At 48.1% G+C, this 24917-nt stretch overlaps 1 protein-coding gene across 1 annotated transcript; it reads left to right on the plus strand.

Moving 5' to 3' along the window:
* Nucleotides 1–1559: 1559 nt before the first annotated feature.
* GINS4 (GINS complex subunit 4) lies at nt 1560–17027 on the plus strand. The gene is made up of 8 exons (XM_043893258.1): nt 1560–1736; nt 3133–3247; nt 7656–7742; nt 8796–8909; nt 12046–12143; nt 12294–12382; nt 14842–14932; nt 15023–17027. Exons 2-8 carry the CDS (start codon nt 3152–3154, stop codon nt 15117–15119), a joined length of 672 nt encoding a protein of 223 aa, XP_043749193.1. The 5' UTR covers nt 1560–1736; nt 3133–3151; the 3' UTR covers nt 15120–17027.
* Nucleotides 17028–24917: the final 7890 nt, after the last annotated feature.

Genomic DNA, 24917 nt, shown 5'->3' on the forward strand with positions numbered 1-24917 from the left:
TGCTACAACAGAAAACCACTGAATCACCAACCAGGAAACACAGAGTTGAAACGGACCCGGGAAAGGTCATCATCTGTCATCAACCAAACTCATTCTGTAAGACACAGCTCAAAGGGCCCTTCCCTTGGAATCGCTCTTCTGTATCTGTGTGTGTGTGTGTGCGCGCGGGCGCGTGTGTGTGCGGGCTTTTGCCCTACAGTCAGGGCAGAAGGCATAAACTGTAAATGTCAACCTACAGAGGAGCTGGGATTGCCTAAAGCAATAGCTCTCCAAGTTCACCTGCATCAGAATCATCTGATGAGCCAAGTCTGTTGAACTGCCCCCCACCCACACACCCGTTTCTGATTTCACAGGTCTGGGTTGGCCCTGAGAACTTGCATTTCTCAGGGGTCCCAGCCCGATTTGTTGCTGGTGGTCTTGAACCGCATTTTAAGAACCACTCGCCAGCAATACCACTTCTGGGCATACACACTGAGGAAACCAGATCTGAAAGAGACACGTGCACCCCAATGTTCATCGCAGCACTGTTTATAATAGCCAGGACATGGAAGCAACCTAGATGCCCATCAGCAGATGAATGGATAAGGAAGCTGTGGTACATATACACCATGGAATTTTACTCAGCCGTCAAAAAGAATTCATTTGAACCAGTCCTAATGAGATGGATGAAACTGGAGCCCCTTATACAGAGTGAAGTAAGCCAGAAAGATAAAGAACATTACAGCATACTAACACATATATATGGAATTTAGAAAGATGGTAACGATAACCCTATATGCAAAACAGAAAAAGAGACACAGAAATACAGAACAGACTTTTGAACTCTGTGGAAGAAGGTGAGGGTGGGATGTTTCAAAAGAACAGCATGTATACTATCTATGGTGAAACAGATCACCAGCCCAGGTGGGATGCATGAGACAAGTGCTCCGGCCTGGTGCACTGGGAAGACCCAGAGGAATCGGGTGGAGAGGGAGATGGGAGGGGGGATCGGGATGGGGAATAAGTGTAAATCTATGGCTGATTCATATCAATGTATGACAAAACCCACTGAAATGTTGTGAAGTAATTAGCCTCCAACTAATAAAAAAATTAAAAAAAAAAAAAAAAAAGAACCACTCGCCTAAAGGCTTTCAGAGCCGGGGGTAGTGGCCATAGCCGCAGCCCCGGCAAAGACGCGGGAGCCAGAAGGTTGGAGAAGACGACCCTAGAGGTGGAAGCGGCCTGATCTAACTAATACAGCGCACCTCCCTGCCGCCCGGGCTCGGCCAGAACACACGCGGGCGCCAGTGCCGGGTGGCGCGAAGGCTCAAGCCGCCCGCCCGAGTCCTCAGCCGCGGGGGCCGGGCGCCCCCTGCTGACGGCCCCTGGGCTGTGCGAGCCGGGACCGCACGCCGGACCCTGGCAGAGGTGGGCGGGGCTCAGCCGGACCCGCCCCCCGCCGCCTTCATTCGGGAAGGGGCGGGGAGAGCGGGCCGCGGGCACGCAGGCCCAGCCCCCATGGTGGGGGTGGGCGGCCTGGCCGTGATTGGCCAGCGTCGCTAGTGCGCGGTGACGTTACACCTAGACAGGAAGTGTCAGAGAGGAGCGCGGGAGCTGCGAATTGAACGCTCTGGTCTGTTTGGGAAGCGGCTCGCGCCAAGCGTTCCGCGGCCTGTTGCTCCTTGGGCTGCTTCCCGCGAGCGTCCGGCCGTCGCTGCCTGCCGATTCGGAGGGCCTGTCAGCCTGCCCCGACCCGGGTGAGCGTCTGCGTGGGCCTACTGGAAGCGCGCTCGCCGCGTATCTGTGTGTGTGTGTGTGTGTGCGTGTGTGTCAGCACTGGAAGCGCGCTCGCCGCGTATGTGTGTGTGTGTGTGTGTGTGTGTGTGTGTGTGAGCACTGGAAGCGCGCTCGCCGCGTATCCGTGTGTGTGTGTGTGTGTGTGTGTGTGTGTGTGTGTGTGCGCGTGCGCCTGAGGGGAGGCGGTGACCCTGCCAGCCGATTCGGAGGGCCTGTCAGCACTGGAAGCGCGCTCGCCGCGTATCCGTGTGTGTGTGTGTGTGTGTGTGTGTGTGTGTGCGTGTGCGCGCGCTCGGAGGGCCTGTCAGCACTGGAAGCGCGCTCGCCGCGTATCCGTGTGTGTGTGTGTGTGTGTGTGTGTGTGTGTGTGTGTGTGTGTGTGTGTGTGTGTGCGCGCGCGCTCGGAGGGCCTGTCAGCACTGGAAGCGCGCTCGCCGCGTATCCGTGTGTGTGTGTGTGTGTGTGCGCGCGCGCGCGCCTGAGGGGAGGCGGTGACCCTGTGCGTGTGTGTGTGCGTGCGCCTGAGGGGAGGCGGTGACCCTGTGCCTGCGACGCCAGGAGGGGAGCGGGGAGGAATGTGCTCTCGGAATCCCTGTGTGCGCGCGCGCTCGGAGGGCCTGTCAGCACTGGAAGCGCGCTCGCCGCGTATCCGTGTGTGTGTGTGTGTGTGTGCGCGCGCGCGCGCCTGAGGGGAGGCGGTGACCCTGTGCGTGTGTGTGTGCGTGCGCCTGAGGGGAGGCGGTGACCCTGTGCCTGCGACGCCAGGAGGGGAGCGGGGAGGAATGTGCTCTCGGAATCCCTGAGGCTCCAAGAAAGCTGAGCGCCGAAGAAATGATGTTTTTGAAGTGTGGTGTTGGAGAAGACTCTTGAGAGTCCCTTGGACTGCAAGGAGATCCAACCAGTCCATCCTAAAGAAAATCAGTCCTAAGGACTGATGTTGAAGCTGAAACTCAATACCTCGTCTCCATCACCCATCTTCCTAAGCCTCTGGGTCACTAACCGGCCAGGTCATTGTGTCCCCAGCCCTGAGAGGCGCCACGATTAATATTAGAGCTGAAGCCAGCGCAGCTGCTGAGAAAAGGATCTCCTCCTGGAAGGCAAACAGATGTGATTGGTGCTCCATTCAGCGAGCACCTGGAAACCCTTGTAAGGAGTGACCGCTTTGAGAAATTGATCCCTGACCTAAGATTTGACGGAAGAGGCAACGCATTACAAAACCAAAGCCAATGAACGCTCTAGCCAGTGCCAACTCGCCTCCACAACCCGCGTAAACCTTTCTCTCCCAGGTATTGTAGTTGCGTGTTCGTGCAAATAAATACAAACATACAGCATTGTATGGGTTCTTTTATTTATCAGGTTCCTGGTTTCAGAGAAGATGGCAGAGGAAGCAGACCTCTTGGGACAGGACTCTGATGGAGACAGTGAGGAGGTGGTCCTGACCCCTGCTGAGCTCATTGACCGGCTGGAGCAGGTAAGCAGCCCACACGGAATCCCCCTGCTGCAAGCGCAGCCTCTTTAGCTAGTCCAACGCTGCAAATGTCAGGATTCAAGAAATGAGGGGATGGAATTCAAGGCTTCTTAGAAGAGAAGAGACTTTGTCTTACCATCTCCACAGAAGTAGGAAGTATAGGCACAGCCAGATAGAAAGTTCATAATGTCGAGCACAGAATCCTCAGGTGGGTCCAGTAAAAGTCGGCTTTGGGGACAGTTACAAGAACAGTTCACAAAGCAAGGATCTACTTGGTATTTGTGGGGACTACAGAAGCGCTTGATAGAGACATAAAAGTTCTAGAAAATGCTGAAACACCTTTAGGAGAAAACTGGTCTCATCCCTCCTTTTCCTCTGGTTTCTTTTGCCAACCATTCTGTACATTTCTAGTGCTTGCCTCAGATCACCCCTGGGATGTTTCTCCTTTTAGTCATAGTCGCAGTGGTTTATTGAGTATTTCTTGTGTGTCAGGATTCTTTATATTTCTGGTCTTATGAAGCCTTGGTAGTTAAAAGAGTTCAGACTACCCGGGTTTAAATCCCTCCACGCCCCTGGTCTGTTTTACAAACATAGGCAGGTTGTATAGTTTGTCTCTAGCATGCCCTTGACTATAACGTGGAGGGAATGGTAGCGGCTACCTCATGGAATTATTGTGAGGACTGAATGACGTAACGTGTGTGAAATACTGAGTGTGGACTGAGGCGTGTGAAGGGCTCACCGAATGTCAGCTGTGAGCAGTAGGGCCCTTCACAGCCCCCTGAGGGAGGTACTGTGTTACTTCCGTTTTAGAGATGAGGAAACTGAAGCTTCGCGATGAGAGGTGTAAAGAAACTTGCCAGGGTCCCACGACAGCATCAGAGCCAGGATGTGAACCCGGTCTCTCTGATTCAGCCCACCTGCTGCCTTATTCCTCTCCCTGCAATTGCCGCTTTCCAGAACTCTCTTGTGTCTGTTACTTTAGGATTCATTCTCCCCTACCCTACATGCCATCGTGAGTGACGAAACCCAAGGAAGGTAATTTTAACCAGTCAGGGAAAGCCCCTTATTTCTGTTTTGTTTATGAGAAACCCTGGAGCAGCCAGGTGAGGCTTTCTAGTTTAATAAAAATCCTGGGGAAGGTCTTATGAAGACTTTAAGTGTTAATAGGGATTTGATCAGCTTATTTGGGTTGCAATTTCCAAGTTTTAGAAACATTACATAATCTTCCCCACATCCTAATTCCTATAGATCTCATTAGTGTTGAACCAATGCTTTCTCATATCTCAATTCTTTGTGTATGCATTCTTTTCAGATGTATTAAACAAACAAAAATCCTTCAAAAACTAAATTCTATCACAAACCTTTTTAAGAACCTAGTGAAAACTCTGGCCCTTCCTCCCAGAACAGTGCACATGTACACTCACACAGAATTTTGGGTATACTATCAGGAGATTCTCAGACACCCTGAAAATTTTAAACCCAATGAGATATCACTCATACCCACCAGATGGGCAGAAATGAAAAAGGTGAACAGTAGAGAGTGTTGGCAAGAGTGTAGAGCCTCTGGCACACTTGTAAACCCATTCCCACTTGTCTGGAGAATCCAGGGACAGAGGAGCCTGTCGGGCTACCGTCCATGGAGTCGCAAAGAGTCAGACAAGACTGAGCGATGACTTTCCCTTTCATACCTTTCATTCTCTTTCATACAGTGGATGTGTAATGTGGTAGTGTCACTTAAAAAAATAACTTGTCAAAAAAAAAAAAATAACTTGTCGTTTTCTGGTTGAAGAAGGCACACATATCCTGTGGCCCAGTTATCCTCCTCTCAGGTGCATACCTAGAGTTAAGGCATATTCACATAAAGAGGGGGAGAAAGAGTAGGAAAATGGATAAAAGCTCCTGCCGCCGCATGGATAGCTCTCAGGAGCATCATGTAGACGAGCAAACGATGGTTGCTGAAGAAACTGTACAGCTCAGACCCCTGCCAGGCTATTGTCCAGGGCGGAGCTGGCCAGCATGGTGGCCGCACAGGCCGAGGCTCCGCAAGGGCCCAGATGCTGCCCCCCCCGTCCTCCGGGACAGCGGGGCCCCAGACCGATGGCTTCTGAGCGCCCTCAGGGCTCCTGGGAAGGCAACCCGAGGCGGGCGGATCTGACGGCCTTGGCAGGGGGTGGCAGGAATTGCACCCGGGGCCTGAGGCTCTCCTGCAGGGATGCCCTGTGGGCGGCCAAGCGCCTGACAGCCGCTGTGTGGGGTGGCCTCGGGATGGCCTGACAGGCCACTGGTGAGCACGGCTCCAGGACCCGTGTAGGAGACTCCTGGATGCTTGTGGGAAAAGAAAGGATCTCAAACTTATTGCCTAAAACGCAGAGTTTCTCATCTTAACGGTGGTATGAGTTTGCTCAGGCTGCCTGACAAGTACCACAGGCGGGGCGGCTCCAACAGCAGAACCGTGTCTTCTCCCTTCTGGAGGCTCCTCTGTCTGAGAGGAGATCGGGGGCTGACGCGCTTGGTCTCCGCGGCGGCCCCGCTCCTGGCCTTGGAGACGGCTGTCTCCGTGTCCTCACGTGCTCTTTCCTCCCCGGAGATAATTTCACACAGAGAGTGAACGTACATGAAGAAGAGAAGGCGACCACCGACTGAACCTCAGGTCGCTCGGAGTCCGCCTACTCTTCTCCTGGAAGGACACTGGCCACATTGGATGAGGGCGCCCCCTAATGACCATGTTTTAACCTGCTGTGTTGTCCTTCAGCATCCTAAGTCGGGCCCAATTCTTCTCAGCGTCGTGGACGGTAGCTCGCCAGGCTCCTGTCTGTCGTCCTCTATCTCCCAGAGTTTGCTCAAAGTCATGTCTGTTGAGTCAGTAACGCCATCTTAACCTAACTACCTCTTTACAGACTTCATCTCCAGAGACCTTCTGAGGCGCTGAGAGTTAGAACTTTAACATATAAACTGAGCGGTGGAGGTGGGCACATTTCCTCCCAGTAATAGTGACAAACAGATTGTCGTTAAAATTTTTTTCAATGTAAGTCATTTCAAACACACAACTGGATTTTAAAAGACTGAACTTAAACACAAGATTCTCACTAAAAATTTTGACAAGATTTTATTTGGACATTTTGTACTAGTGTAAACTTCTCCTAATGTTATGTATTTTTACTGTCATGATTTCGTACTGTACATGAGAAATCTCCCCAGATATCCTCCATTTTACCCAGTGTACCATACAGACACTGTCTTTTCTTTGAGGGCCCTGTCATGGGAAGGTTGGTAAGCACCATTACATACAAACAGATGTAATGAAATGACAGAAAATTAAACCCTAAATTCAGGCTAATGATTACCTCTGAGGAGGGAGGGAGAGAGGCAAGGGGACTTATAAGAAGACGGTATTCTTTAGTGAAGTTATGTGCAGTTAGCTGTTGATCAGTTTTTCATGTTATATATTTCATAAATATTTTTTTACCTATTCAATATATATTAAAATCAATTAAAAGAAAAATTCCTGCTATAAGGCTTAACTGATAGTTTGATCTTTTCTCATTCATCACGCTACTTGAAAATACAGACTATCTTTCTGGTTAGTTTTCTATATCTGCAAACTATTCCAGAAGCCTAAACACCTGAAAAAAAGAAAAAACTTTACCGTAGTAGCAACACCCAGTATTTAATAATGCTTCTGGATGGTGATAACTGGAGGAACGGAGACTGGAGGGTGTCAAAATGAATAAATGGAGCTTGCCTGACCTGTAATTCTGAGCTGTGCTAAAACTAAATTTTTTTGTGATTGAAAGATAAGTACAGTTTCCTCAGTCCCCTGTGGATATTTCAGTTCCCTAAGCCTTGGTGATTTCTGAAAGGTACCAAGCATCTGGGCCTGAGTCATAAATTAGGGATTTAACCTATTGTTCCACAACCGCTTAACAGATGAGTTTACATTTTCGTCTGTGATCCTTTGTACTCATGCGGTTAGCAAATAACATAATCTGTATTTTCTCATCAAGGAGATAAGGATAACTGAATCTGTTTCCTCTCAGTTATTGTAGTGATAAATGACAAAGTATTTGTAAAGTGCACCAAGCTTCAGGAAGGAAGAAATGTGAGGTTTATATAGCTTAACCTCATCTCTCAGAATGGAAGGGTGTTAGTGCCCCCTGGTGGGCAACATCAGGTATAGACCTGTGGACACCATGTGGGTTACTCTCAGCTGTAGGTGTGCTAAGGACACAGCCTTCCCACTAAAGGAAATAAAAAAGCCATCATTAAACATAACTTGTCTTCAAAGCATCCCCAGTATTTCCAACCAGTCATTTTCTTTGCTGAGGTCGCTGTGATTTTAGGGGTATGTACTGACTCACGGGGTTATTTTGCTCCATGGTGAGTAATGCTCTTTTTTGGCTTTGTTTCTTAGGCGTGGATGAATGAAAAGTTTGCCCCTGAGCTGCTGGAAAACAAGTCTGAAATCGTAGAATGTGTCATGGAGCAACTGGAGCACATGGTAAGCAGTGCCTGCCTCAGGGTCCGAAGGAGAGACCCTTAGGAGGTGTTTGAGCGCAGTGAGAGTCTGCCAGCAAATCTGTTTTGTTGGGCCCAGCCTAGTTTTGGGTTTTTTGTTTGTTTTTTAATGTTGAATTCCTTATCTACGTTTACAAAGCCTGGGAGCTCCTGGGAACATCTGGATGTCAGCTTCCCGTGATACCCCAGGGATGTCAGCTTCTGAAAATCTGTTCTCAGCCTTCCCGCGTTTGTGCGTGAGAACAGCTGACAAGCGCAGGGCAAGGCCCCCGCTCCCGACATGCCCCCCAGGCCGCCAGCCCCTGGGTACCCTCCTCTCTATGTTCCTCACCAGCCTGGCCCTGTAGCCTCTAAGTGTGCTGTTGTTTAACCACAGAGTTGTATCTGACTCTTGTGACCCTGTGGACTATAGCCCGCCAGGCTCCTCTGTCCATGGGATTAGGCTGCCATTCCCTTCTCCAGGAGACCTTCCCAACTCAAGGGTCAGACCCACGTCTCCTGCGTTGGCAGGCAGATTCTTTACCACTGCAGCATCAGGGACGCCCTCTGAGTCTGTGTTCCTTGGCTTAGATGAGCCAGTTTCAGCCACTCCCAGCCTCAGGCTAGCTTTAAAACATTGGTATTTTACAGTTTCTCAACTGGTGTTTTCACACTGCTTTTAAGACCCTTTAGACATTTCTTAAATGCTGTATTATCTAGTTTACACTTGGGTTGGAGTTCTTCTGGGCCCTTCTGACTGACCAAATTCAGGTTCTATTCAAATGGTCATTTTCTAAAAGTGAATGAGTGCTGCTTGCACTTTATGTCCTGAGCTGTGGTCACATATTGTTTGTATAATTAAGAGATGAGAAGAAAATCAGAACTCTTACACAGTGAGTATTTTGTCCTCCTCTGACCTAAATGTAGCCTCCGAGTCCTCAGCGTTGCCAATGATGACAGTCCTCGCAGGCCGTGGGCACATTGAACAAAAAATGTTCTTAGTCTTTGACTCTCGGCTTTTTTTTTTTTAAACGAACTTCTTTTTCTCTCTGAACAGGAGGAAAATCTCAAGAGGGCCAAGAAGGGGGACCTGAAGGTCAGCATCCATCAGATGGAGATGGAGCGGATCCGCTTCGTCCTGAGCAGCTACCTGCGCTGTCGGCTCATGAAGGTCAGGGAGCCTGTCGTGGGGGCTGAGGGTCCTGGGAAGGAGCTGGGAGGGTCCTAGGCCTGGAAGCACTGCCCAGGCCCCACGTCAAGGGAGCCAGAGTCAGGCGGGTGACAGACCGTCCTGGAGGAGCAGACGCCAGACGTGGGTGGCGGTCGGCCTCCTCCTCCCCCTCCTCCCGGGACACTTTGAGTCTGTCCGCTGCGGGAATGGCGCCCCCTGGAGTGACCACAGGGCAGTGCTGAGGGCGGAGGTGTTGGCAGCGGCTGACCAAAGACTACTGACCAGAGGGGACCGAGTTTTAAGAACTGTTTTGCATGTCATTCAGTCAGTGTCGTGTGGACCGTGATAATGACATTCAGCTGTATCTGACTTAGAAAAACAGAACTGCAAAGCATTCTTACTCAGTGTTTTGTATGATGTCTGTTTTAACCCCGGGAGGTTGTTACCTACTTGAAGTTTCTTCTCGTTTGGTTCCACTTGTCCTCTTAGTTACGACAAAGCAAATACGGCTGATTCTTGAACAGCGCAGGTGTGAACCGCACGGGTCCACCAATACACAGATTTTTTTCAGTAAATATGTGACGCATCTGCGGATGCAGAACCTTGGATATGGAGAGCCGACTGTAAAGTTACTCAAGGAGTTGGGGTCGGAGGTGTGGTTCCCCCAACCTCCCTGTTGTTCAGGGATCACCATGATCCCTGATGTACCATCTTCCACGTGTGGTCACTTCCGATTCTGAGGACCGCTCACAAAGGCTCATCGGAGTCCTCTTGGTTAAACATTTCAGTCATTTATTTCCCTTAACTCTCCTGGTCTCTTCCCTAAAACATTTGTCAGTATCCTTCTTAAATCATCCCACCTGTAACAGGACATAGAATTCCTCTTGTCCTTTGGTCACTTTTGTGAAAAGCAGGATGGTCACTTCCCTTCTCCTGGACAGCAGACTGGGAGTAATGCCACCCAGGTCACATGGCGTCTCTGATGGTGACAGCCTGGGTTCATTCTGCGCTCACCATGAGCACCAGCCTCTTCTCTAATTTTTCAGCTGTCATGATTATCACCTCTTCCTGTCACTGTCCTTTGCCTGTCACTGTATTTGCATGGCTTGATTTTTGACCCTTCCGTGTAGGGGTCAATACTTGTCCCTCTTAAGCTTCTCCTTATTAAGTTGGGCAGTTCCCTGGTCTCTGGATCTCCATCTCATCACCTAGTTTATTCGTTATCTCAGCGAGTTTGATGAGTGTGTCATCAGAGGTCTTACCTGGCTCATTAATAGGACTGGGCCAGAGTTAGATCGTCCCCTGAGCTTCCCCGTGGGTCAGCATCCGTCACTGAACCGGTGTTCAGTTGTTTATGAGCCTCTGGTCTGGACTGTCACCGGTCTCCCCGCCCCGGCTCCGGCTCATCCACAAAGGCATCAGAGACAATACCGCCTGTTTGGAACAAATGGAGACACACGGCCTGCCTCTCCCCACCTTCAGCTACCTGACCGCTCAGTTTTCTGTGTGTGTGGTGGGGTGAATCCTCGTCACGATCACCACTCACTTTCCTTTGAGTTCACAAACCATCTTCTCAAGTATTTATTCTAATATAACAACAACACGTACGACGTGAAGAACCCAGATCTGTGTTGACGATCCCCATCCTCCTTTGTATATTTGAAAATCAGGAAACGCGCCTGCCTCTTATCTTTCCCACCTCTTCTGAACTCAGTGACTCTGAGATTCTGAAACGGCGCGCATTCTACTGCAACAGCAGCGACGATCCACATGAAGATGGGAGACAGTGCATCAGACACTCAGACTCCACACACACGTGAATTTAAGTCATCCTGCAAGACAGTGGTTCTGAGCTGGAAGACCTCACCCCTTTAAGGATGAATGCTGCCTTCTCTTGGCCTTCACTCCTCCTCACTTGTGCTCACAAAGGGCATAAGTTTCCCTGGCCAAGGTGATCTTGACAGCCTTGACTCCGAACAAGAGACTGCCCTTCCTGGTTCCTGACCACACATCTCTCTGTAGCTTTTAGCTTTGCTGTTGTCCTGTTTTCTGGTAGTTCTTAGCATTTTTCCAGGCCTCACTCGTTTGTGGACTTTATTCTTGCCCGTTATATTCTTTGATTCGAGCATCACTCCTCTGTCAGCTCATGTGTTCTGGGTGTGTCTGTCCCGCCCCTACGTCTGCTTCGTCTTGCAGAAGGACACCTGTACAACTACACAGAAGTGCTGGCTGACGGCCCCATCCTGCCCCTTAAACTCCATTTCCACACGTCTCTCCAGAGTTTCCTTCATGAAACCCTTCCACCCTTTTTAAACTGTCTTCCTTTTTCAAGCCCTGGTCTTCCCTCTGAATTCTCTGAAACCCGCCTTCTTGAAGTGTAGCAGGTAGGTCTTATGATTAGCAAGAGGCTCAACCATGAAGACTCACCATTTTTTTTTTCCCCCCTGTTTTTTGGCCACATGTGGTATGCAGGATCCTAGTTCCCTGCCCAGGGATTGAACCTGTGCCTCTTGCAGTGGAAGCAGCAGTCTTAACCGGTGGACCACCAGGGAAGTCCCAAGGCTTGCCTTAGTTATTTATATATTTTTGACTCTGCTGGTTCTTCACTGCTGTGCAGACTTTTCTCTAGTCGTGGAGACTGGGTGCTACTCTCTAGTTGCGGTCTGAGGGCTTCTTGTTGCAATGGCTTCTATTGTCGCAGAGCGCGGGCTCTAAGACTCGAGAGTTTCAGTAGCTGCAGCCCGTGGGTTCAGTAGTTGCAGCTCCCAGGCTCTAGAACACAAGCTCAATGGTTGTGGCAGCCGGGCTTAGCTGCCCCGCGGCATGTGGGATCTTCCTAGACCAGGGATCGAGCCCGTGTCTCCTGCGTTTTGGCAGGCAGATTCTTTTTTTTTTTTTTCCAGTGGGTTTTGTCATACATTGATATGAATCAGCCATGGGGCAGGCAGATTCTTTACCACTGAACCACCAGAGAAGCCCAAGACTCACCATTTTTAAAATCCATTTCTAGATTAACCTCCACCTGTTTCAGGAGACTCGTCTGCGTGCTGCTGGAATCAGACAAGGCCTTCGATGACCCACTTGATCAAACTAAGTGATGGCATGAAGCGTTGACAGAGGTTTCCTTTCCCCGCAGATAGAGAAGTTTTTCCCTCACATACTTGAAAAAGAAAAGACCCGCCGAGAGGAGGAGCCTTCCATCCTTTCTCCGGAGGAGTTTGTCTTTGCCAAAGAGTGAGCAGGCGCGGACCCGCCTTTACCCCTGCGGGCTTGGGAGTGTGGGTTGAGTGGTTGTGTCCCTGAGGCCGGTGGCAGGGCCCCCGCTGTGGGTCTGATGGCTCGTCAGGTGTGTCATCACAGCGTGGGGGGGGGGGGGTGTTTCAGGTTCCTGGCTAACACCGAGACCTATCTGAAGGACGCGGCCTTAAAGCACATGCCTCCCAATCTACAGAAGGTGGATCTCTTGAGGACAGGTGAGCAGAACATTCACTTTTCAGACATCCCAAGGGGCTGTGGTTCACACCCCACGTGTCTGCAGGTGCCTTAGAATAGATCGTCACCTTCACTGTCTTCCCTAGAATGAAGGAAAATAAATGTGTAAACAGATGAGCAGAAAAGAGACCGAGAGGAAGGGTTCTGGGTTAAAAACCAAGAATCGTTAAAAGCAGGTACCAGGGTAGCCATTTGTAGCCATTTGAGCATCACTTTTGTGTTCTTCTGGTTCGGAGGAAATTCTCCAAATATAGACTCAGCCTCGTGGTATATTCCGTTACCTCCTGGGCATCCACGCTGTGCTGGGCTCTTTTGGGCATGGAAGCTGCCAAGGTCTCTGTTTTCTGGGCGGGGATGGGAGGTGGGAGGGGCAACCTCCCCTTCACAGATTCCAGGCTGTGCGGGGCCTGTCTCCCCGCCCTGGGGGTGAGGGGGGGATGTTGGCTGGGAGGCCTCCAGGGGATCCCTCAGCGCTCCTGATCTTTATTTGTGAGCGATTTCCAGGCTGTGGACAGGGGAACAGAACTGAGGTGGAGAGAGGGGGGGCCCAGCCATCACCCCCTCACCCAGTCCCCCCAAGAGTCTGATGAGCAGAGGGGCAGGGGCCCTGGTGGTAACTCCTGAGGTCGGCTCAGCCAGCAGGGCCCCTGGCGTGTGGGCTCCAGTCCGCACCTCATCTTTGCCAGCTCCCTGTCTCCATGCAGGACCTCCCAGGGGGCCTGGAGTCCAGGCTCACAGACTGAGTCTAGCACAGCCCACCCTTGGACATTCCCCCCACTCAGCCATGTCTTTCCCCGACCCAGTCTGGGGGCCACGCCGTGAGCCCTGCCGCAGGGGGCAGGCGACTCAGCTCCGGCTGGTATAGTCAGTACCGCCGACCAGGGTGCCTGAACAGCAGGCGTGGGTTCCCACACAGATCCAGAGGCCAGAACTGATGGTCAAGGTGTGCTGACAGCGTTGGGCCCCCCAGGCCTCTCCCCTCGGCCTGCAGGTGGCTGCCTGCCCCCCCCCACATGCATGCACACACTGGTGTCCATCCCTCTTCTTATCAGGACACCAGTCAGGTTGGATTAGGGCCCTCCCCCCACAATGGCTTCATTTTAGCCCTTTTAAGGCCATGTCTCCAAATCTATTCTGTCCTGAAGTTCTGGGGGCCAGGGCTTCAACATGTAAATTTGGGGGGACACAATACCAGGAGCAAGCCCAGCCCAGGCAGGGTTTGTGGAACTCTGAGCTGGTCGTTTTGGAAAACCTGCCTGAGGGACACAGAAGGCCCAGTCCCTGTCCAGTTCAGCCTCTTTGTCTGCACGTATGAGTGGAGTGGGGGCCACGAACCTCATCCCTGCCCAGCGCTATCTGTCGTGTCCATTGGGTTCAAGCAGCTGGGAACCACTGATGGGCCTGCGTTGATTCCTGAGCTGGTCCAGGCCGTTGCCCAGGTGCTCCTTCTACTTGATCCTGGTCAGCGCCTCCTAACACTCAAGTGTTGCTTGTCTTGAGTTCCTTCCAAGGACCAGAGCCAGGCTTCTAGGACTGGAGCTATGCAGTGGGCAGCCTGCCCTGGGGAGATCAGAGCCTGGCTCACTCAGCCCAGATGCCCCGAGTCCCCCTCAGGCCCGTGGAGCATGGAAACCCTGCTGGCAGGGTCAGGAAGGTTGTAGTAACCTAACATCCTTTGAGGGTTTCCTTGAATCAGCAGCTGCCCAGTGGGCTCAGCTGACTCTGCCGAAGTTGGAGTCTCTGGAGGCCCAGAACCCGGGAGCAGCCCAGAGGATCCGCGCCTGACTTTTGCAGTCAGTTATCCTCAGCCCCCTCCAGTGGACGGGGAACCATGGGCAGCCCCACACCAGAGCTGCGCCCTGAACACCAAGTGGTCCAGCAGGTTCTCTCGACTCTACTGGGTGGTGGGGCCCTCCGCTGGCAGTGCAGGGCTGGAGGAGCAGCTGGCTCTGGGCTCTTCCTGACGAGGTGTGGCTGGTGGATGAGGAGAGGCACCAGCCTAACCTGTGATCAATGGAGGGACATGGATGGGAGCTTCCGGCGGTGGCCTGGATTCCTCAGCCTGACGTCCAAGGCCATCACCATGTGACCCCATCTCCCTGACATCCTCCCACCCTCTCCACAGATCTACTTTCTGGCTCCATTCACACGCTGTCCTCCTGAGACGCTCAGGCGTGTTTCTCTCCAGTGGTCCTTGCTCTTTCCTCCCAGGCTTCCCCTCATCTTAAGACCTCTCCACTTGTCCAGCCAGCGGGTGCCGAGTTAGACCTTGAAGGAAGTAGGCTGTTTCTAGAAGGAGCTCAAATCCTTGCAACAATGCCCCGCCCTCATGCTTTATATCAAGGGTCCCTTCATGATTGAGGCAGTTAATCTCAGCAGCTCTTCCCTCTTGCTCTGATTAGCTGAGCATTTTCTGATGATATTACCGTTCTCCTGGCAGTTCCCAAGCCAGACCTAGACGCATACGTGTTTCTTAGAGTGAAAGAGCGACAAGAGAACATCCTGGTGGAACCAGAATCGGACGAGCAGAGGTGAGTGACGCCTTTGCTGCGCACGGTGGGAAATAGCCCCAAGGGGTTGCCGCCGAGCTGGGCGGGTACAGAGTTCCCCTCCTTTTCCAGGGACTACGTGATCGACATGGAGGAGGGCTCACAGCACTTGATCCGATACAGAACCATCGCACCCCTGGTCGCTTCTGGGGCCGTACAGCTAATTTAAAACCAGAAGTAAATAACCGAGAAATGAGGCCATGGGACCTTAGAGGACACATTTTTGGAAACCCTGCATGCCACCCCGTGCCGAGGGCAGCAGCGATCTCGGTGGTGCCGCGGGTCCCTGGAGCGTGGAGATCTCTCGGAGCAGCCCCCTTTCTTGTCCTCAGCTCTGCCGCTCCAGCCAGAATCAGCAGATGATACCACGGCTATGCTGGTCCAGCTGCCAGAATCACTGAAACGCCCTTGGTGGTGGTGTTTGAACTGAGGAAAGTGAGGCCAAGGCAGTTCATAGAAAGCCGTCACTGTCTGTGATGAGGGGACCCGTGGGCCCGACCTGACTGCGGCAGGAGTATGCGCTCAACCCTTCTGGTAGGAAGAGTGTAAATAGCTTCAACCGCCTGACCCTTTGTGGAAGTCACTGACTCATGTAAACTCACCTTCTGGAACTTCTCCCCTTGGACGTAGAGCTAACCTGTGTCACACTTAGCTGAGCCTCACAAACCAACCAATAAACTATTATTAGGTCTGGGTTTCGTGGCAGAAGGAGCCGTGGGCCATTCCCAGCACGTGGTCTGATTAGGTACATCCTCCCCGCCGCCTCGGCAGGCCAGCCTGCGGGCCATCTGCCGGCCTGGACCCGGTCAGAGCAGCAGCCGCAGCTCCTGTGACCAGCGTTCGGTTTCTCCAGGGAAATGGACGGAATGAAACTCAGCGAGTGGGCACTGTCACCCAGGGAGGGATGTACAGACAGCAGATGAATTGTCTTCCCTTGAAACGGGATGCAGAGGAACTGGGTTCCAGCCTGTCTTGCTCCCCGAGAAGGCAGGTCTCCATCTACGTGATGTAGCCTCATAGAGTAACCGGTGTCGTGTTGCTAACCATTTCCAGGAGAAGACATTCAGTGAAAGCAGGAGAGTGTTTTTTATTCATTAGTAAAAGCATTTTATGTCTCATGCAGTACTTCATTTTCGCCAGAGCATTCTCAGCCACCTCAGCCATTCACCAAACAAACGTTCAGTGAGCAGGGTGTGCTGGGTACAGTCCAGGGCACTGGGGTTCCACCCAGAACGAGGGGGTCACTGGCTCTGCTCAGGTGGGAGCAGCGCCTCATGGAGAATCAGAATAGGGGCTCACCAGCATGCTTAGATGGGGTGCTCTGAGGGGCTGTCACTAAGTTCAGCCAATCTTACTCAGTTAGGCTGAGGTGTGAATAACAAGAAGGGGCCAGAGACGCAGAGCTAAGAGGGAAGGGCTTTCCAGGCAAAGGAAAGGCAGCTTGTGCAAAGGCCCTGTGGCAGAAATGAATTCTGCCACAGCCAGTGAGGCTCGAAGGCAGTGGGCACAGTGGAGAGGGTGCAGATGAGGTCTGAGAGGCAGTCTGGGCCCAGATCACTTCCCGCTTGGTGAGCAAGGACCCCCTGGTCCTCCAGCGTCCTGAGAAGCAGGCAGGGCTGCTAGAGCTGACTCTTTGTGACCCAAGGGACTGTAGCCCGCCAGGCCCCTCTGTCCACACAGATTCTCCAGGCAAGAATACTGGAGTGGGTTGCCATGGCCTCCTCCAGGGGCTTTTCCCCATCCAAGGATCGAAGCACGTCTCCCGCATTGCAGGCAGATTCTTTACTGTCTGAGCCTCCAGGGAAGAGATGGAAAAGAGAAGGTGAGCATCTGGCAGTGAGTCTGCACCCAGGTCTCCTTCCTCGGGGTCGCCTGCGTGCTCCCGTCCCCCCGCTTCCGCTGCTGTGGAGAGGAGAGGCTGGAGCTATGTCGCGTCACCCACTCCCTCCCGCGGGGGCCAGGCACGCAGGGGAGGGGTACAGCGTGTGTTGCTCCACTTCCTAGGTCACCTCTTCAAAGGAAGATTGGTTTAGATGAGTCATTTCAAAATAAAGGGGAAGTTGAATTTCAAAACCAAGTATAGGGAATCGGTGTGATTTAGTGTGACGTTGTCTCTAACATTTTCAACGCGTGGGGAGCATTTTGCTTTATAGGTAAAAGCGCGTCACTGGAGGCGTGACGGGACGTCGATTCAGGTAATGGCGTCACACTCTATTACAAGCTTGTCGCCAGCGAGATTCCTGAGAAGTGCTTGCAGGCCCCTGTCTGAGTTTTCCAGCTGCAGCAAAAGCATGTATCAGCTGTGACCTTGCAGCAAGGCCCCGGCTGTGTTCACTGCCCAACCACAGCCTTCCACCCCACCTTGCACACCCCGCTGCCTCTGCGAGGGACGTGAGTTGACCGTGAAGCTCTCAGAGGGACCTGAACAAGCGGGTCATTCACCAGTACTTCAGAAAGATGTATGGTATCACTTATATGTGAGAGCTAAAGAAAAAACACAAATGAGCTTATTTCTGAAACAGACCCACAGGCATAGAAAACCCAGGCTACCAAAGGGGAAAGGGGGGTTGGGGGGGAGTGACAAATTAGGAGGTCAGTATTAACATAGGCTTATTACTGTATATAAAATAGATAACCAACAAGGACTGATTATACAGCAGAGGGAACTACATTCAGTATTTTGTAATAGCCTATTAGGGAAGAGAATCTGAAGAAGTGTATACATATATAAATATATACACACATATATATAACTGAATTGCTATGCTTGCATACCTGAAACTAACAGTATTGTAAATCAACTTTCAATTAAAAAATACTTCATGTAATATTAAGTGATTTATAATTGGAGGCTAAACATTCCAAACATTTGGAATTGTTGAAAATTGATTTTTTTTTTAATATTATGGTAAAATACATATAACATAGTTGCCATCTTAACCATTTTTAAGTGCACAGTTCAGGGATATTAAAGACCTTGTTGGTATCTGTCACCACTCTCCATGCCTGTGACTTTTCATCTTGTAAAACTGAAACTCTTTACCCGTTAAATAGTGACTCGTTGCCCCCAGTCCTTGAAAACCACCAAGCTGCCTTGTCTTTATGGTTTTGACTACTCTTAAGTACCTCGTTCAGTTCAGTTCAGTTCAGTTGCTCAGTTGTGTCTGACTCTTTGCGACCCCATGAATCGCAACACGCCAGGCCTCCCTGTCCATCACCAACTCCCAGAGTTTACTCAAACTCATGCCCATCGAGTTGGTGATGCCATCCAGCCATCTCATCCTGTGTCGTCCCCTTCTCCTCCTGCCCCCAATCCTTCCCAGCATCAGGGTCTTTTCCAATGAGTCAGCTCTTCGCATGAGGTGGCCAAAGTACTGGAGTTTCAGCTTCACCATCAGTCCCTCCAATGAACACCCAGGACTGATCTCCTTTAGGATGGACTGCTTGGATCTCCTTGCAGTCCAAGGGACTCTCAAGAGTCTTCTCCAACACCACAGTTCAAAAGCATCAATTCTTTGGCGCTCAGCTTTCTTCACAGTCCAACTCTCACATCCATACATGACCACTGGAAAAACCATAGCCTTGACCAGACGGACCTTTGTTGGCAAAGTAATGTCTCTGCTTTTTAATATGCTATCTAGGTTGGTCATAACTTTCCTTCCAAGGAGTAAGCGTCTTTTAATTTCATGGCTGCAGTCACCATCCAGTGATTTTGGAGCCCAAAAAAATAAAGTCTGACAATGTTTCCACTGTCTCCCCATCTATTTCCCGTGAGGTGATGGGACCAGATGCCATGATCTTAGTTTTCTGAATGTTAAGCTTTAAGCCAACTTTTCCACTCTCTTCTTTCACTTTCATCAAGAGGCTTTTCAGTTCCTCTTCACTCTCTGCCATAAGGGTGGTGTCATCTGCATATCTGAGGTTATTGATATTTCTCCTGGCAATCTTGATTCCAGCTTGTGCTTCTTCCAGCCCAGCATTTCTCATGATGTACTCTGCATATAAGTTAAATAAGCAGGGTGACAATATACAGCCTTGATGTACTCCTTTTCCTATTTGGAACCAGTCTGTTGTTCCATGTCCAGTTCTAACTGTTGCTTCCTGACCTGCATACAGGTTTCTCAAGAGGCAGGTCAGGTGGTCTAGTATTCCCATCTCTTTCAGAATTTTCTACAGTATATTGTGATCCACACAGTCGAAGGCTTTGGCATAGTCAATAAAGCAGAAATAGATGTTTTTCTGGAACTCTCTTGCTTTTTCGATGATCCAGCGGATATTGGCAATTTGATCTCTGGTTCCTCTGCCTTTTATAAAACCAGCTTGAACATCTGGAAGTTCTTGGTTCACATATTGCTGAAGCCTGGCTTGGAGAATTTTGAGCATTACTTTACTAGCGTGTGAGATGAGTGCAATTGTGCGGTAGTTTGAGCATTCTTTGGGATTGCCTTTCTTAGGGATTGGAATGAAAACTGACCTTTTCCAGTCCTGTGGCCACTGCTGAGTTTTCCAAATTTTCTGGCATATTGAGTGCAGCACTTTGACAGCATCATCTTTCAGGATTTGAAATAGCTCAACTGGAATTCCATCACCTCCACTAGCTTTGTTCGTACTGATGCTTTCTAAGGCCCACTTGACTTCACATTCCAGGATGTCTGGCTAAATACCTCATTAAGTGGAAGCAAATAGTTTGTCTTTTTGTGACAAGTTTCCCTTTTTTGTCTTGGCTTATTTCCCTTAGCATAATTTCCCCAAGGTTCATCCAGTTTGTGGCACGTTTTGGAAATTCCTTTTTAAGACTGAATAATATTCCCTTGTGTGTGTAGACCATGCATCTGTCAGTGGACCCTTGGGTTGTTTCCACATTTCAGCTGTTGTGAGTAATGCTGCCGAGAGCATGGATGTGCAAATATCAAAATTCTGCTTTTAATTTTGGGGGCTGTACACCCAGAAGTAGAACTCCTGGGTCATAATGTAATTCTATTTTTAATTTTTTGAGGAGCTACCACACTCTTCCACAGCAGCTGCACCATTTTGCAAGGTCTCCAGTTTCTCTCATCCTTGCCTATGCTTGTTTTCTTTTTTTTAAACAGTAACCATCCTAATGAATATGAGGTTATATCACTGTAATTTTGATTTGCATTTCCCTAGTCACTCAGTATCGTCTATGTGCTTATTGGCTCTTCCTATATCTTCTTTGGAGAAATGTCAGGTGCTTAGTGATTTTTTTTAATTGGGTTTTCTTTGATACTGAGTTTTAGGAGTTCAGTATATGTTCTGGGTGTTAATCCCTTATCAGATATATGATTTACCAATGCTTTCTCTCATTCTGTGGGTTGCCTTTTTACTCTGTGGATAGTATCTTTTAGGCACGATCTTTTAAATTTTGTTCCTCTTTTTCAAGATTGCTTTGGTTATTTGGGCTCTTTGAGATTCCATATGAATCTTAAAAGGAGAGATTTTAGGATGGGTTTTTTCTCTTTCTACAAAAAAAAAAAAAACCAGATTTTTAGAGAGATTGCTTTGAATCTGTAGATCTCTGGTTAGTATTGACATTTCAGCAATATTATGTCTTCTGTTCCATGAACATCAGTGTGTTTTCATTGATTTTTGTCTTTTCTTTCTTTCAGCCATGTCTTGCCATTTTCATTGTACAAGTCTTTTACCTTCTCAGTTAATTCCTAGATATTTTAGTCTTTTTGAACTATTGTAAATGGAATTGTTTTTGTAATTGCCTTTTCAGATTGTTCATGTATAGAAATGCAGTTGGATTGCTATCTTGCTACTTTGCTGAATTCATGTATTAGTTCTAACAACTTTTTTGTGGAGTCTCTAGGGTTTTCTACATATGAGGTCATATGATCTTCAAACATAATTTTATTTGGTGCTGGCGGTGGTGGTTTAGTCGCTAAGTCATATCCAACTCTTAAAACTCCATGGACGGTAGCCCACCAGGCTCCTCTGTCCGTGGGATTTCCCAGGCAAGAATACTGGGCTTGCCATTCCCTTCTCCAGGGGATCTTCCTGACCCAGGGATTGAACCTGGGTCTGCTTCTTTGCAGGCAGATTCTTTACCGACTGAGCCACCAGGGAAGCCTAATTTTACTTAGTCCTTTCCAATTTGGTTACCTTTTACTTTCCTTGCCTAAAGGCTCTGGCTAGAACTTCCAGTACTATGTTGAAGAAGTGAAGCTGGGCATTCTGATCTTAGATGAAAAGCTTTCAGTCTTTCACTGTTGAACGTGGTGTTTGGTGTGGGTTTTTACATATGACTTTTATTATATGAGGCTAGTTTCCTTCTCGTTTTGTTGAGTGGTTTTACTATGAAAGAGTGTTGATTTTTGCCAAATGCTTTTTCTGCATCAATTGATAAGATTTTTTGGTTTTTTTTCTTCACTTGCTATTGTAATAATTGTAAAGTTATCGCACTGATAGTTTTCATATGTGGAGCCATCCTTGCATTCTAAGGATAAATCTCACTTAGTTGTGGTGTTTAATCCTTTTAATATGCTGTTGAGTTCAGTTTGCTAGTATTTTTTTGAGAATTTTTGCGTCAATGTTCATAAGGGATATTGGTCTGTTATTTCCTTTTTCCTTTTCTTTTATTATTATAGTTCATTTACAATGTGTTAATTTCCACTATACAGCAATGTGATTCAGTTGTTCACATATATACATTCTTTTTTATATTCTTTTCCATTATGGTTTATCCCAGGATATTGAGTATAGATCTCTGTGCTATAGTTTTCTTGTAGTGTCTTTGTCTGGCTTTGGTATAGGGTTATGCTAGCCTCATAGAATGAGTTAAGAAGTGTTCTCTCCTCTTCAGTTTTTTGGAAAAGTTTGAGAAGGATTGGCATTAGTTCTTTGTCTGTTTGGTAGAATTCACAGTGAAACCATCAAGCCCATGGCTTTATTTGGTTGGGAGATGCTTGATTCAATCCCCTTAGTCAGTATAAAATCTATTCATATTTTCTGATTCTTTGTGATTTAGTCTTGTGGTTTGTGTTTCTAGGAGTTTGTTCATTTCATCTAGATCATCTAATATTAGGCACACAATTATTCATAGAACTCTTAAAATTCTTTTTATTTCTGTAGAATCTGTAGTAATGTCCCCACTTTCATTTCTGGTTTTAGTAATTTGAGTCCTCTCTCTTTTTTTCTTAGTCCCTCAAGGTGCAGATTTGCCAATTTTTTTATCTTTTTGAAGAACTGATTTTTTGTTTCATTGATTTTCTCTATCATTTTTCTATTCTCTATCTCATTTTTCTCTGCTCTAGTCCTAATCATTTCCTTCTTTCTGCTGACTTGGGGTTTAGTTCTCCTTTTTCTAGTTCCTTAAGTTATAAAGTTACTTTGTTGATTCTCTTCCCTGTTTTTTAGTGTAAGCATTTATAGCTATAAATTGCCCCCCTTAGCACTACTTTATGTACCATAATTTTTGGTACATAAGTTTTGGTTCTTTTCATTTGTGTCTAAGTATTTTTTTAATTTTCCTTGTGATTTCTTCTCTGAGCTATTGGTTGTTTAAAGGTGTATTATTTAACTTCCATAATTTTGTAAACTTTTTAATTTTACTTTTGCTATTGATTTCCAAATTTATCCTGTTGTGGCCAGAGGAGGTACTTTGTTATTTATCTTTTTAAATTCATTGACACTTATTAATTTGTGGCCTAATATATGGTCTGTTCTAGAAAATGCCCCTGTGCACCTGAGAAGGCATATCCTATTGTTGGGTGGAGTCTTCTGTATGCGTCTGAAGATCTAGTTGGTTTTCTATAAGTCCTACATTTTCTTATTTTCTGTTTGTTCTGTCCATTATTGTGAATGTATATTGGTGTTTTGGGGCTTCCCTGGTAGCTTAGCTGGTAAAGAATACTTCTACAATGCAGGAGACCCCGATTCAATTCCAGGGTCGGGAAGTTCCCCTGGAGAAGGGATAGGCTATCCACTCCAGTATTCATGGACTTCCCTGCTGGCTCAGCCGGTAAAGAATCCGCCTGCAGTGCGGGAGACCTGGGTTCAATCCCTGGGCTAGGAAGATCCCCTGAAGGAAGACATGGCAACCCACTCCAGTATTCTTTTGGAGAATCCCCATGGACAGAGGACCCTGTCCCTGTAGCCCGGAGCCTGTCTGGGCTGCAGTCCACGGGGTCGCAAAGAGATGGAACCAACTTAGCGACTAAGCAGCACAGCGCATTGGTGTCTTTACCGCGGAGCTTGCTACTTAGCACGCACACACCACCCTAATGGCACACCATCAAAATGTATGAAGCTAAAACTGACAGAGTTGAAGAGAAAAATAGACAAACAGGTAAAGACACGAGTGTGCATGCGTGCTAAATCGCTTCAGTCGTGTCTGACTCTGTAATCCTATGGACTATAGCCCGCCAGGCTCCTCTGTCCTTGGGATTCTCCGGGCATGAATACCGGAAGTGAAGTGTAGTGAAAGTTGCTCAGTCGTGTTCAACTCCTTGCAACCCCACGGACTATACAGTCCATGGAATTCTCCAGGCCAGAACACTGGAGTGGGTCGCCATTCCCTTCTCCAGGACATCTTCCCAACCCAGGGATTGAACCCAGGTCTCCCGCATTGCTGGCAGATTCTTTACCAGCTGAGCCAGCAGGGAAGCCCAGAATACTAGAGTGGGTTGCCATTCCCTTCTCCATGGAATCTTTACAAACCAGGGTTCAAACCTATGTCTCTTATGTCTCCTGCATTGGTGGGTGGGTTCCTTACCACTCGCTCCACCTGGGAAGCCCTTCATTAGGGTAGTAAATGTTTATAATTGTCATATCTTATTGCTTATAATTGTTATATCCTCTTTTACTAATATATAACGTCCTTTGTCTTGTAAACTTTTTTGATTTAAAGTCTGTTTTGTCTGATGTTAGCATAGTCACCCCTGCTCTCTCTTGGTCACTATTTACATGGAATGTCTTTTCCCATCTTTTCCTTTTCATCCTCTTGTGTTTTGCATCTCAACTGAGTCTCTTGTAGATAGCATATAGTTGGATCATGTGTTTTTACCCATTCTGCTAATCTCTGTCTTTTGATTAGAATGTTTAATTCATTTACATTTAAGTTAATTACAGATAAGAAGGGACAGACTTTGGTTATTGTGTTCTTTGTTTTCTATATGCCCTATAGCCATTTTTTCCCTCATTTCCTACATTCCTGTCTTCTTTTCTTTTTTGTTGATTTTTTGTTGTGAAGTGTTTAAATTCCTTTTTCATTTTCTTCTGTGTGTACTCTAGCCATTTTCTTTGTGGTTATCATGAGGATAACATGATAAAAGTTTTAACACTTTAGTTTGAATATATATCAGTTTAACTTCAATAAGTTTTGTATAAAACTGTTCCTTGGAACTTCCGTGGTAGTCCAGTGGTTAGGACTTTGTGTTTCCAATGCTGGGGGCCCTAGTTCCATCCCTGGTTGGGAAACTAAGATCCCCACAACCTGCAGCAAAGCCATAACAAAAAAAAAAAGCCCACTGCTTTTTTACAATTCTGTCACCACCTCTTTCAGTGGTTGATATCATAAGATTGCACCTTTATGCTCTGTATGCCCGAAAACATAAATTAAAAATTCATTTAAATGTGTTAGTCTAGATTTAGACTTACAAACTAAAGTTACAGTAGTATTAGCTTTACACTTGTAATTGATGTGATTTTTTATTCTTAAAAATGTTTAGCCTCTTAAATCATGTAGAAAACAAAAAGTACAGTTACAAACCATTGTTACAATGATACTAGCTTTTATAATTGCCCATGTGTTCGCCTTTATTGAGATCTATATTTCTTCATGGAACTTTAAATTACTGTTTAGTGTCCTTTCATTTCACCCCAGAGAACTCCCTTGAGCATTTCTGCTGTTGCAATTGCTGTCTGGGTGGAGAGGCAGATTCCATGCTTCCTGCTCTGCCATCTCACAGAATCCTCTGAGACCTGATTTTTTAATGTATCTAGT

The sequence above is a fragment of the Cervus elaphus genome, chromosome 32, assembly GCF_910594005.1.
Source record: "Cervus elaphus chromosome 32, mCerEla1.1, whole genome shotgun sequence".
Classification (NCBI taxonomy): domain Eukaryota; kingdom Metazoa; phylum Chordata; class Mammalia; order Artiodactyla; family Cervidae; genus Cervus; species Cervus elaphus.

Excerpts from the sequence above, each read along its gene's own strand:
- GINS4 (XM_043893258.1), top strand. The coding sequence starts at position 3,152 with ATGGCAGAGGAAGCAGACCTCTTGGGACAGGACTCTGATGGAGACAGT. Across the intron at positions 12,144-12,293 it reads GAGTTTGTCTTTGCCAAAGA|GTTCCTGGCTAACACCGAGA; the intron begins GTGAGCAGGCGC and ends GGGGTGTTTCAG. Across the intron at positions 12,383-14,841 it reads GGTGGATCTCTTGAGGACAG|TTCCCAAGCCAGACCTAGAC; the intron begins GTGAGCAGAACA and ends TTCTCCTGGCAG.